Raw genomic sequence first — 13,004 nt, forward strand, 5'->3', positions numbered from 1 at the left:
GTGGCGTGAGAGAAATCTCAGTACGAAAACAAAAAAAGGAAAAAAAAAAAAGAAAAACAGAGTAATGTTTATATTTGTTTTTCTGTCTTTCGTCTCCGGCGGCGAAATCGTTTGTCTGTAGACGTTTATCGTTGGTCACCGCTGCTCCCACAAATGACTGTTAAGTAGTAGCTTAAATTAATATTGATAAGTTATTTGTAATTTACACAGGGACAAAGTGTGTGTGAGAGAGAGAGAGAGAGAGAGAGGTTGAACTGAATGTGTGTTTGTACATAAGACACAATATACTGTTAGTTTGTTGGACGGTTCAGGACGTCGTCCCTCCGTCAGCAGCGACCGGCGGACGAGCGCCGCGCCGCCGGGTGTTTTTGGTGCTGTTTAATCACACTGGACCTTTTCTGGACATGGAAAAAAAAAAATAAGACTTGAACTGATAAAGTTTTGTGGAGGAGGCGTTGTGAGAAAGGGGAGGAGCTAGAAGATTGTAGCCTACTTGAATTTTTTTTTTTTTTTTTTTTTTTAAAGAGTTAAGTTTTACTTTATCTGCTTACGACTCGAACCAATTTTAATATGAAAGAAAAAAAAAAAGCCTTAGTTTGTATTTGAAAAAAAAAGTTATGAATAAGATCTATGCAGGACTGTAAAAAAAAAAAAAAAAAAACAACAAAAAAAACCGCTCAATGCAAAAAGTGCAAGTTTGTCGCTTGGCTTTTTTCAACCTCTTCTCCACGTTGTGTCTCTGGAGGCGCGAAACGTTTCCAGATGATTCCTTGACGTCGTGTTCAGACACGAGGCCGAGACACTTCAGCCGCAAATATCAACTTTAAACCATCAATAAACACCAAACAGACTCTGGAACCTTCACCTGATAAACAACCGGCATTATTTTATTACATACAGGGGAAATGTATATATCTGATTTATTTATTTTTCATCATTTTTATTTTGACATCAGATAAACTCTTCTTTTTTGGTGTTTTTACTTTATATTGAGTTGAAAAACAAGACTTGAGACTCAGAATAGTGTGAAAAGAATCACTGTTTAGTATCTGCACCATGAAAGTCAAATTGTTTTATAACATAAGAAAAAAAATGTTTTTTTTTATTACAGAACTGAAAAGAAAAGTCAGTTTGAGTGTTAAATAAACCACCTCGTAACAATCTAGTTTATTCCTAAATATATTGAGATCTTTAACCTTGAAGAAGCCTTACAGTTTCATATTTACCTCCAGGTTTCGAAAATGGATTTCTGGCTCCTGTTGGGCAATAAATTATAAACATTTGTGCAGAATTTCACTTTTTCTCCGCACAAAATGTAAATAAAACATGAATGTTTTCTGTTCATTAATTGATCAGTTAAAATGAGCACGTTGATCCAGTTAGCGGCGACGCTAACGAGCCGCGATGGAGCGATTTGAGGGCTGAGCGTTATAATACTTTGAGGATCTATTTAATTATTCAATTAATGTCCTCTTTTAGAAAGATGCAAGTTTAAAGAAAAACAATTCAGTGATAAAGTTGCACTTAAAAAACAACAACAAAAAAAACAAAACTGTGGTGTGCGTTTAAGCGGGAACTTTTTGGCGGGAAACATTTTGGCGGCTGAAGTTTTGTCCCCCCCGGCCGTCGCGTCTGAACACGAGCAGAACTCTTCTTCCCTCAGAGCCGAATACCTCCGTTAACCGACCGTTCTGTTCTTCCTGAGTCTGTCCGTCGCTCTGCTGTCCCTCGAGGCCGGCCGCACCGAGAACGACGCCAAAGATTGTTTTCCTCCTCGTAGCTCCTCTTGATGGGGTGCCGCCGGTCTACACCCCCCCCCCCCCCCCCCCCCAGGAAGTCATGTGACTGGAGCAGTGGGTGACGTCTAATAAATTGTTCTTTCTTTTAGGGATGGGGAGGATTAAAAAAAAAAAAAAAAAAAACATTTTGTGGTTATCTGGTTAATTAATTTGGTCTTTTGTAGATTATTTTTGTGTGTCTGTTATGAGAATTAAACAAAACAGGTGGTTTTCACAAAGACTCCTTTATTTTCTCTCCAACTGACTCAAGTTTTATACCGCTGACTTTACTGTCCCCCCCCCCCCCATTTATCTTCTATGTTAAATATATAAGCAAATCAATCAGCATGAACAATATTTATATTTTGCTTCTGTAATTCTTTTTGAAGTTATATGGATTTTTAAAAATTATTTCCAAACATGTACAAACGAAGGCCGTTGCTGGGCTAATCCCCCGCCGGAGGGCTTTATATTTTCTCACAAAGCCAGCTCTAAGGCAGCACACTTGGTACACTAGAGGGTGTTCCATGGGTCCTAGTAGATAATTATGTAGAATCTGAAAGGTCTTCTTCATAAGCTATGTCAAAATACGTCTCCAGAGCCCAAAAGGTGTTTTTATGCACTTAGTGACCCTGTGACCTGATATGCAAATTAGGTCCTGGTCACCATGGTGCCCCTTCTCCCCAGGTGGAGTGTCCATGTGTGAAGTTTGGTGACTGTGGGCCCAGGAACTGCTGAGAAATGAGGAGAAATGTTTATATGAAAATACATGTATTGTGCAACCATGACGAGCAAACTTCAGACCCTACCAATCTTCAAGGTCAAGGTCAGGTCACCTGGTGTACTGGAGGTTATCCCTGGAGTGTGTATCATGTGTGTATACAATTTCAGAGCCCTAGCTCAAAAACCTAGGCCTCCACAGCCCAAAATGTGTTTTTAAGCACTTCGTGACCCTGTGACCTACTTAATATGCAAATTAGGTCAAGGTCACCATAGTATCCCTTCCCCCTCTGAGATGTATCCACATGTGAAGTTTGGTCACTGTGGGCCCAGGGGTTGCCGAGATATAGGTAGAAACGTTCGAACGGACGGACGTACGGAGACTGTTTCAAGATCCCCCTTCGGGGCCTCTCAGCCACGGCGGGGGATAAAAAAAATTAAGTGAAACAAACAATATCTAAAAACACTGAGTAATCCAGAGATGAATTAACACTAGTATTACGACGTGTGTGTAGCGTGTTTGAAAAGGGAAGTCGAACTTCCTTCACACACTATTTACCATCTCTAGTTTGGTTGTTTTGTAAAAAGATTCTGTGCAAACAGTTAATCTAAGAAACATTCTTAATCCGATTGTCAAAACTATGAAACTTTTGTAATCATACATTTGGGAAAATGTAAAGACGAATGTGAAGTTACAGGAATAACTAAAAAGACGGTATATTTTAAATCAATACTTTAGGTCCACCTCTTTAACTCACTGAAGGAAAAGAATCACGATCCACAATCGGCTTTTCATTATGATCCACGTATTAAAACTAAAAGTACGACGGTTCAAATCAAAAGAACGTGCGTTTCTTTGATTACAAATATTAAATCTTTCAAAAAAAAATGCTCCGGCCTCCAAAAAAAAACAAACCAACACAACAATCACAGTTACAATGAATATGCTTTATTTTCCTTTTACAAAAACAAAACGGGAAGAAAAAAAAAAAAAAAAAAAAGTCACGGTCTAGAAATACAGGTATACAAGAAGTAATACGCTGGGAGTATTTGCAGTGAAACGCCTGGTTGTCAACAGCCAGTCTGATAAGAATGAGTGACGGGAGTGAACGTTAAAGCTTCCGACCGATGGAATCCTGCGCGGCGTCTCAGTGTTCAGGAGGGAAAAGCGTCCGAGAGGCTGAACCGTCGCTCTGGAGGTTTCCACCGCGGAGGACATGAAACCAAGCGCAGAGTCGAAAAGGAAAGCAAAGCGAGGAGTTTCTTCCTCGTCGCCCGCCCAATGTTCTTTCAGTGTCTAAGGCACTTTTTTTTTTAAAAGAAACGTGCCGTTAATAACCAGCCGGCCGAATCATCCGGGATCAAAGGCTTCAAAGACACCGGACCTCGCGGCTCCGACGACGAGAGAAACTCGGAAAAAGCGGGAAAGATGAAAGACGACGGCGCCCGTCACGTTTGAGTCAACGGAGCGACGGTTCGTCGAGCCAGGAACCAACTTCCACCCTCCGGGTGAGAAGCGTTTACGTTTTGATTCCACATTACCCACAATGCACCAGACACCCTCGTCTCTGTGGGTTTAAATCGTTTAAACGTCACATTTCTTCACCCAGACGCTCGTTTTAGTGTTAAAATCATTACTGGAGGTAAAAAGTGAAATCTAACAACTTGAATACAAAGTGGGGCAAAGTTCAAGCACTGAGATGTGGCGACTTTCTACTCAAACACGTGTTTTAATACCTTTTAGTGTCACGCCGACGCCCAGAGTTTCCAGTTAACAGCTTCTTTTCTTTCCGCCTCCAGTTTGAACAAATCGCTCGGTGCAGTTTGCTGCATTCTCCAGCATGTTGGTGGGAGGGGGCGGGGCCGCGTGGGAGGGGGCGGAGCCGGGGCAGAGTCCACGCCGCGTTTCCTCCAGTTAAATGTTGAGGTGAAGCAACAGAGGAAATAAAAACACTTTTCACAGTAAAACACCGTCGCGTTTGTTCTATTGCAAGTCCCGAGACGTTTGAAGCGCCGCCGTGCTTCAGCGAGTCTGAGCGGCGGCGGGGGGGGGGGTGTGATGGTGGCGTGCAGCGGCGCCACGGCGAGCGAGACGTTTCCTTTGTCCTCCTGCATTTCCAGGATGAAGAGCAGTGTGAGTTGATGTGCTCCTCCTCCTCCTCCTCCTCCTCCTGGTAGAAAAAGCACTTGTAAAGCAGATGACGTGGAGCGATGAGATGATGATGATGATGATGATGATGGCGAGGAGGAGCAGCAGCACGCCAGAGGAGGACAGAGGAAGGCGGACGTGTCCGTGTGGCCCTGCGGAGGGTTTTCCCTGCAGTGGATAGAAAAAGGGCCGAGACGTGGCGCCGGGTCGTCGCTTCAACCTTCTGATCTTTGGAGAGAAGATGAAGAGGAGGAGGAGGAAGAGGAAGAGGAGGAGGGGGGGGGGGGGGGGGGGACTGCCGGTTCACTCCATGTTGGACGCCTGCGTCTCGTTGAAGTCGCTGGCGCGGCTGTCGGCGTCGTCGTCCGACATGTCCACCGAGGCGCCGTCCAGGTTGAGGTTGCGGCGGCCGGAGCGGCCGGAGGAGAAGCCGGCGACGGGGCCGCCGCGTCTGTCGGGACGAAACCACAAGACTCAGTCAGAGTGGAGGACGGCGCCGCGGAGCAAAGACGCCAGTGCCGCCATGTCTAGTCTCTGCCACTAGACGGCGCTGGAGAGCTCCATGACAGTGATGAAGGTAAAGTCCAGACCAGGGGTCGGCAACCTTTAATGCTCAAACAGCCATTTGGTCCCGTTTAACACTGAACTCAACACCCAGAGAGATACACACATTTTATTTTGACAGTCCCACAGGAAGACCATGCCAGGAGGACACGACACACTAAACCTTCACTGCTGGTTGACAACTTACAACTAATAAACTAAACTACATGAACTAAGCAACAAAAACACAATTATTATCAACACTACAAACCTAACATAACCCCCCAATAATTACATTTAAAACACCACAAACAGAAACTCCCATAATGCACTGCAGCTCTCAGCTCCTTTATCGCTACACATTATTAAAATGAAGATAAATGTGGGAGATGTGGATTGTTAGAACCATGAGTGTGATGGTGTGTCTTTAATGTCCTGTAGTTGTTGTGTAGTTCACTAGAATGTTCCGTCACTCTCAACAAGTCTGGAATGAACCTCCTGGAACTGTCGGCGCTCCGCAGCGCAGCAGTTTTACTGTGAAAGGAACAGGAAGCTCCCAGCTTCAGACACCAGTTGAGCCGCTGTCATGACCTGCAGCCGCGATTCTACGTTCTTCATCCATTATTGTTGTAATGACGTCACATCGCTGCGTCGGTCACGACCCTACATTCTACCACTCTTTGTAGGGACTGCGCTCTGGGTGGCCTTGCCTCCTTACGTCCCTCCAGGATGAGCTGCAGTGGGACCGAGGCTCCAGGAGCCACAGGTCACCGACCCCTGACCCAGAAGCAACACCTCAGCAGCAGCATCACACCACAGTGAAGGTGCAGCTCCAGGAAGCGTCACACTGAAGCAGCGGCCAATCAGAATCGTCTCTTCGCGGTCAAACAAAAATGCAGTGAAGCCTCTGAGGAGACAGGAAGTGACTCTGGCTGTTACCTGAGGCGGTTCTTCAGGGAGGTCACCTCCCGGGTCAGACCCTCGCTGGCCTCCGTGGCGTCGTCCAGCTCCCGCTGCAGCTTCCTGCGGGAGGCGTTGGCCCGGGTCGCCTCCTCCTCCGCCTCCTCCAGCTGGCGCTTCAGCTGCTTCATGCGGGAGTTGGCCTTCTCCATCTGGCGGGAGGCGGGAGGCGGGGTTAGAGCGGGGGAAACCTGCCTCCGTCACTCATTCCCGCCCCGGGAGAGCAAATACCTGCTCCTTGTACTGGTCGGCATGGCGACGCTCGTCCTCCACCTGCATCATCACCTCCTTCAGCTTCTTCTCGGTGCGCCGGACGATCTTGTTGGCCGCCGCCCGTTCCCTGCGGGACGAACACGTGAGATGTGAAACGGTGGACTTCGTGTCTGGGCTGCGGCCGCGGCGCCGGACTCACTTGGCCTCCTGCTCCAGCTGTTCCTCCAGCTGCAGGGTCTTGGTCTCCAGGGCCGTGATGGAGGCCTTGAACCTGGACTTCACTGCTCCTTCCAGCTCCGCCAGCTTCGCCTTCAACTCCTGCGTCGTCACGTCCAGGTGTTACACTCCAACACACACACACACACACACACACACACACACACACACACACACACACACACACACACACACACACACACACACACACACACACACACACACACACACACACACACACACACACACACACACACACACACACACACACACACACACACACACACACCTTGTTCTGTCGCTCCATCTGCTGCCGGGCGCTCTCACTCTTCTGGGCGGTGCTCCGCTCTGCGGCCAGCTCAGTGTTCAGGGTGTCGATCTGAGGAGGAGGAGGAGGAGGAGGAGGAAGAGGAGGAGGAAGAGGAAGAAGAGGAGGAGGAGCAGGAGGAGGAGGAAGAGGAAGAAGAGGAGGAGGAGCAGGAGGAGGAGGAAGAGGAAGAAGAGGAGGAGGAGGAGCAGGAGGAGGAAGAGGAAGAAGAGGAGGAGGAAGAGCAGGAGGAGGAGGAAGGGGGGAGGAGGAGGAAGAAGAGGAGGAAGAGGAGGAGGAGGAGGAAGAGCAGGAGGAGGAAGAGGAAGAAGAGGAGGAGGAAGAGGAAGAAGAGGAGGAGGAGCAGGAGGAGGAAGAGGAGCAGGAGGAGGAAGAGGAAGAAGAGGAGGAGGAAGAGCAGGAGGAGGAGGAGGAAGAGGAGGAAGAAGAGCAGGAGGAGGAGGAAGAGAAAGAGGAGAGGAGCAAGAGGAAGAGGAGAGGAGCAAGAGGAAGAGGAGGAAGAAGAGGAGGGGGAGGAGCAAGAGGAAGAGGAGGAAGAGGAGGAGGAAGCGGAGGAGGAAGAGGAAGAAGAGGAGGAGAAAGAGCAGGAGGAGGAAGAGGAAGAGGAGGAGGAGGAAGAGGAAGAGGAGGAGGAGGAAGAGGAGCAGGAGGAAGAGGAGGAGGAGGAGGAAGAGGAAGAGGAAGAGGAGCAGGAGCAGTAGGAGGAGGAGGAGGAGGAAGAGGAGGAGCAGGAGACAGAGAGACGTTTGAGCAGAGCGTTCCACTTCCTGTCCCAGCAGGAGGACATCAGTGTCTCCGGCGCCTCCACCTGGACGTTGGACTTCCTGAAGCGCTCGTTGAGCAGCTCGGCGTTGCCCTGCTCCTCCTCCAGCTCCTCCTCCAGCTGGGCGATGCGAGCCTCCAGCCTCCTCTTCTCCTCCAGCAGAGACGACCTGGCGAGCGACAGCAGCAGAGGGTGAGCGGCGGCCGGCCGGGCGGAGACGGGCGGAGACGGGCTCCTAGCTCCCGGACCACACCCACTTTCCGGAGGCGCTGTTGGCGATCTCGTCCGCCAGCTCGTCTCTCTCCTGCTCGGCGTGGCGGCGGCCTCGCTCCGACGCCGCGTGGTCCTGCACACAAACACAGTGTGGTCACGCCGCCGCGCGTGGCTCGCCGCCCCCAGAGTGCAGGATGAGGGCGCCCACCTCCTGGAGCTGCAGGATCTCCGCCTCCAGGCTCTTCAGCTTCTTCTCGATCTCCTTGGACTGAGTGAAGATCTCCTCCCTGGAGGTCCTGGCCTCCTCCAGCTCCCGCTGGTAGTCCTTCATCTGCGCCTGCGGGAGCGGGGAAAACACTCCGTTTGACCCGAGGAGCGTTGCGGGGAGAAGTGGGAAGGTGGGTTTGGGGGGGGGGGGGGGGGGGGCTGGTACCTGGATCTTCCTCAGCTGCTTGACGGCTTCGTCTCTGCCCTTGTTGGCGGCTTCGATCTGCCCCTCCACCTCGTTCAGGTCCATCTCCAGCTTCTTCTTGGCGGCGACGGCCACACTCCTCTGCTTCCTCTCGTCCTCCAGCTCCGCCTCCATCTCACGCACCTGCAGGGGGGGGAGGGGGAGGAGGGGGGACGGACACGTGACGCTGTGGACACAGCTCAAGTCCAGCGTGAAGAAGAAGACGACGTCGCGGTGAGTTGGACCTGCTTGACCAGCGTCCTCTTCTTCTCCTCGCCCTGCTCGTCTCGGGCCTGCAGGTCTCGGTCAAACTGGGCTTTCATGGCCTGCATGTTGACTTCCAGGCGCAGCTTGCCGTCTTCCGTGGCCTGCAGCTCGTCCTCCAGCTCCTCCAGCTGCGTCCTCATCTCCTCCACCTGCTGCTCCAGGGTCCGCTTGGACTTCTCCAGCTCGTGGACCTGCGGCGGGACAAGGTGGAGTGAGAACCCGGCGTGCGGCAGCAGACAGGAAGTGGTCGTACGGCACCGCACAGGAAGTGGTCGTACGGCACCGCACAGGAAGTGGTCGTACGGCACCGCACAGGAAGTGGTCGTACGGCACCGGACAGGAAGTGGTCGTACGGCAGCGGACAGGAAGTGGTCGTACGGCAGCGGACAGGAAGTGGTCGTACGGCAGCGGACAGGAAGTGGTCGTACGGCAGCGGACAGGAAGTGGTCGTACGGCAGCGGACAGGAAGTGGTCGTACGGCAGCGGACAGGAAGTGGTCGTACGGCAGCGGACAGGAAGTGGTTTTACGGCAGCGGACAGGAATTGGTCGTACGGCACCGGACAGGAAGTGGTCGTACGGCAGCGGACAGGAAGTGGTCGTACGGCAGCGGACAGGAAGTGGTCGTACGGCACCGACAGGAAGTGGTCGTGCGGCACCGGACAGGAAGTGGTCGTACGGCAGCGGACAGGAAGTGGTCCGCCGCCGGATTTCAACCACCCTTCCGGGGTAAGAACCAGCAGCTCTCCACTCACGTTCTTGCCCACGTCGTCCTTGGAGCTCATCAGATCCTCCATCTCGGCGCGCAGCTGCTTGTTGAACCTCTCCAGCTCCTCCTTGGCCTCCAGCGCCTCCTCCAGCTCCCGGGCCATGGACAGAGCCTTGGTTTCCTTCTCTCTGGCTTCAGCCTCGGCACGATCCCGCTCCTCGGCGTAGCGAGCCGAGACCGTCTTCTCCTCCGCCAGCATCTGGAGCCACGGGAACAGAAAAAGGCCGTCAGCACGAGGGAAGGCCGACGCCGTGGCGGTTCCTCCTCTGGAGGACTGACGCCTCCACCTGGTCAAACTTCTTCTGCTTCTTCTCCAGGTTGGAGACGATCTGCCTCTGGTGGTCCAGGTCCACCGTCTGGTCGTCCAGCTCCTGCTGGAGCCGGTTCTTGGTCTTCTCCATCTTGTCCATGGCCATGGTCTTCTCCTCCAGACGCTGGCCGGCCAGCTCCACGTCCTTCTGGAGTTTCCTCTTGGCCTCCTCCAGGCCCTCCATCGCGCCAACCTCATCCTCCAGCTTTTTCTTGGCCTCAAACAGCTGCGGGATGAAAAGTTCACATTAAACGGATCCACAAAACCTCGTTTTCAGGTCGTCGTCGTCGTCGCGCAATTTCTTGCATTTCAGTGTCACAAATGTCCAAACCTTGACCGGAGAGACTGCAGAGTGAAAGTGTCTCTGGCCTCCAGCCTCCAGCAGCGGCGGGTGGAAGGTGTGCGAGTGCGATTACCTGAGTCTGCACCGTCTGCAGCTGCTTCTCCAGGCTGCGCCGCGCCTCCTCGTCCTCCTCCTGCTGCTCCAGCAAAGTGTTCTTCTCCACCTCCAGCTGGCGGAGCTGTCCGCTCAGGTTGAGCTTCTGGCGCGTCTCCTCCTGCCGGAGCTCCTAGAAGACGGGAAACCAAGACAGAGGTTGAGAGAAACCCGCACGGAGCCAAATGTGACCAGAGATGTCAGAGACACACTGACAGACGGTCACGTCTACTTGTTAAGTTTCATTATAATCATGTAACGCAGAAAATAAATGGTTGATTATTGATCCATGACAATGTTACAGTTCAATTTATAGAAAACAACCATCATATACGTATATATATTTATTTTAAATAATGTTCAATCGTCGTGCATCAGTGGTCAGAGAAGAGCAAAGGAAACATTTCAGCTCTGAACATGTGAAGTTGTTTCTTCTCTTCACCTCAGAATCCTGCAGTTTTCCGTTCAGGTTGTCCACCTCCTTCGCCAGTTTGACGCTTTTCTTCTCGGCCCCTTCCAACAACGCCGACACGTTGTCCAGTTCAGACTGCAGGCACGTGAAGGAGGATGAAGACAAAGGGAAAACAATTGAGCACATTTAATGCCAGCCATCAGACTAGAAGACGTTAGAGTCCTTGACTCTGCAGTGTACCTGGAGCTTGTGTGAGCGTTCGGCCAGCTCGGCTCTGACCCGCTCCACCTCCGTGGCTCTGGCCACGAACTCCTGCAGCTGAGAGTCCAGCTTCTTCCTCTTGTATTCCGACTCGGTCCTGGCCTGCTGCAGACTCTTCACTTCACAGGACAGCTCCTTGTTGTCGCCCTCCAGACACTGCTTGCTCTTTTCCAGGTTGGCCTTGAACTGCAAACACCAATAAAGTCTTGCTTCTTGATAATGATTTTGAATGACATTTACTAGCAACACATTAGTGCCTGTGTAGCAGTTCTGGAGGTCTTGGTTGTGTGTGTGTGTGTGTGTGGTCAGGGTGTGGTGTGAGGGGCTCACCCTCTTGGCCTGCTCCAGCTGCTCCGCCAGCTCCTCCAGGGCCGTGGCGTGTCGCTGCCTCATGTCCTGGACCTGGGCCTCGTGGTTCCTGGTCTCCTCGTCGATGGCCTTCTTCAGCTCCGCCACCTCCTGCTCCCGCTTGGTCCTGGAGGGAGGACACCGGCGGAGGAGTGAGCGTGTGGAGAACCCCCCCCCCCCCCACCACCACCACCCAAATAGATGTGAGGAGACCTCATCCCGGCGGCCATATTGGATGCACAGTGTTGGCGGCGAGCACCTGAGCTCCTGCTGGGCGGCGGTGGTGTCCAGCGTGTCCTCCAGCTCCGTCTTCAGAGCCTCCAGCTCCTCGCTCAGGTCCCGCTTCAGCTTCTCCGCTTTGCTGCGACACGTCTTCTCGGACTCCAGGTCCTCCTGCAGCTCGGCCAGCTGCGCCTGCAGCTCCCGGACCTGCTTCAAGGCGTTGTTCTTCTGGAGGGCCTCCTCGTCGCTCCTGCACCCAACAACACCGCCACACCTCGTCACTCCCGTACACTGCAGCCTCACGCCTCAACCACTCTTAACTCAGGAAGGACGTCCAAAATAAAGGTTTAGTCACATGACAGCTTTAAGCTTCTTTATGCAGGAAAATAAAATGTTTGAATTTCATCACAGAACACTAGGCTAATATTCTCGTCTTTGAAATTATTGCTTGAGTGAAATAAATGAGTTTAACTGCATGCAGGTGTTATATATATATATTTATATCCAACAGTGCACACAGGGGGGCAGTGTGGCAAACTGTACACAACTGAAACTGTGTGTGTGTGTGTGTGTGTGTGTGTGTGTGTGTGTGTGTGTGTGTGTGTGTGTGTGTGTGTGGTGTGTGTGTGTGTGTGTGATGAAACATTCCTCACTCATGTGGAAGTCCGCTGGTTACACACAGTGGTTGTCACAATGATTCACAGACATAATTAACGCCGCCGCCACTTTGATTAAAGGCGCTAACGACTCTCGCGTAAAATTCAACAACCCGCTTTCCAAACAAAGACGATACGACTGTTTTCAGAAGCTGAATTGAGAAAATGAGCCGCGCCACCTCTGATGGAAGCCTAATTGTCTGCGGCTGTGACTAAACGGGTGACTCCTGAGTGTGAAATCCATCCGGCAGACGCTTTTCCAACAAGACGACGCATCTGTGCGACAGTGAAACCACCAAAGTCCTGTTGAAGTGACCTTCAGAGGAACGACCTCCGCAGCCGCTTATCTCTCACATGCAGGCCGTTTGCTGACGTGTGTGTGTGCAATTAATGGAAGTTTAAAAAAAAAAGTAGGACAAAAAGATATATATATATATATATATATATATATATCTAACAGAATGAAAAGTGTACGTGGAAAGTTTCTTGTCAGATGTTCAGTATTGTTTTGCTCCAGCTCTTGATCGTCTCATGGAAGAAACACTGCAGAGCATCAATCAACATCAATTTGCCTGAAATCTGAGCGTCCGGCTGCGAGATGAAAGGTTTCTGTGTCGCCGAGAGAAAACGGAGCCGAGTGAGGAGGAGGAAGAGGAGGATGGGGGGAGGAGGAGGAATCTGTGCTGTTCAGAGTTATGAGTCTTTGTTTGGATGTCTATTTCAGGTATTGCCTCCTCTGTACCACAGTGAAGGGCTGTTGTCATGGAGATGAGCTGTACTGCACTACAGAGGATGTGCGAAGCTGTAAATCTCCTGAAATGAGCAACGATACTAATGAAAACCTGCAGCTCGGCCTTCTAACCAGGAAAGCTCGGAGGAGAAGCGAATCTCACATTAATTGGCCATCAAATACGTTTGAAAACACGTTGCCCTTCACTTAACGGGCCTTTTATTCAACGTCTGAGCTGGAGAACAATTTATCTGCTGTATT

General features: G+C 51.2%; 1 protein-coding gene across 1 annotated transcript in view; it reads right to left on the reverse strand.

The window, feature by feature from the left end:
- Positions 1 to 3,439: 3,439 nt before the first annotated feature.
- The window catches only part of myh10 (myosin, heavy chain 10, non-muscle), a 51,981-nt gene continuing 42,416 nt past the window's right edge, over positions 3,440 to 13,004 (reverse strand). The window contains 17 exon segments of the mRNA XM_080520579.1: positions 3,440 to 5,098; positions 6,130 to 6,302; positions 6,382 to 6,490; positions 6,563 to 6,681; positions 6,869 to 6,958; positions 7,716 to 7,839; positions 7,928 to 8,016; positions 8,092 to 8,220; positions 8,317 to 8,478; positions 8,580 to 8,792; positions 9,355 to 9,567; positions 9,656 to 9,904; positions 10,095 to 10,247; positions 10,557 to 10,661; positions 10,767 to 10,973; positions 11,118 to 11,262; positions 11,395 to 11,607. Of these exon segments, the coding sequence (XP_080376705.1) occupies positions 4,951 to 5,098; positions 6,130 to 6,302; positions 6,382 to 6,490; positions 6,563 to 6,681; positions 6,869 to 6,958; positions 7,716 to 7,839; positions 7,928 to 8,016; positions 8,092 to 8,220; positions 8,317 to 8,478; positions 8,580 to 8,792; positions 9,355 to 9,567; positions 9,656 to 9,904; positions 10,095 to 10,247; positions 10,557 to 10,661; positions 10,767 to 10,973; positions 11,118 to 11,262; positions 11,395 to 11,607 (2,641 nt within the window). The 3' untranslated portion in view covers positions 3,440 to 4,950.

Source organism: Blennius ocellaris (assembly GCF_963422515.1).
Source record: "Blennius ocellaris genome assembly, chromosome: 3".
Taxonomy (NCBI): domain Eukaryota; kingdom Metazoa; phylum Chordata; class Actinopteri; order Blenniiformes; family Blenniidae; genus Blennius; species Blennius ocellaris.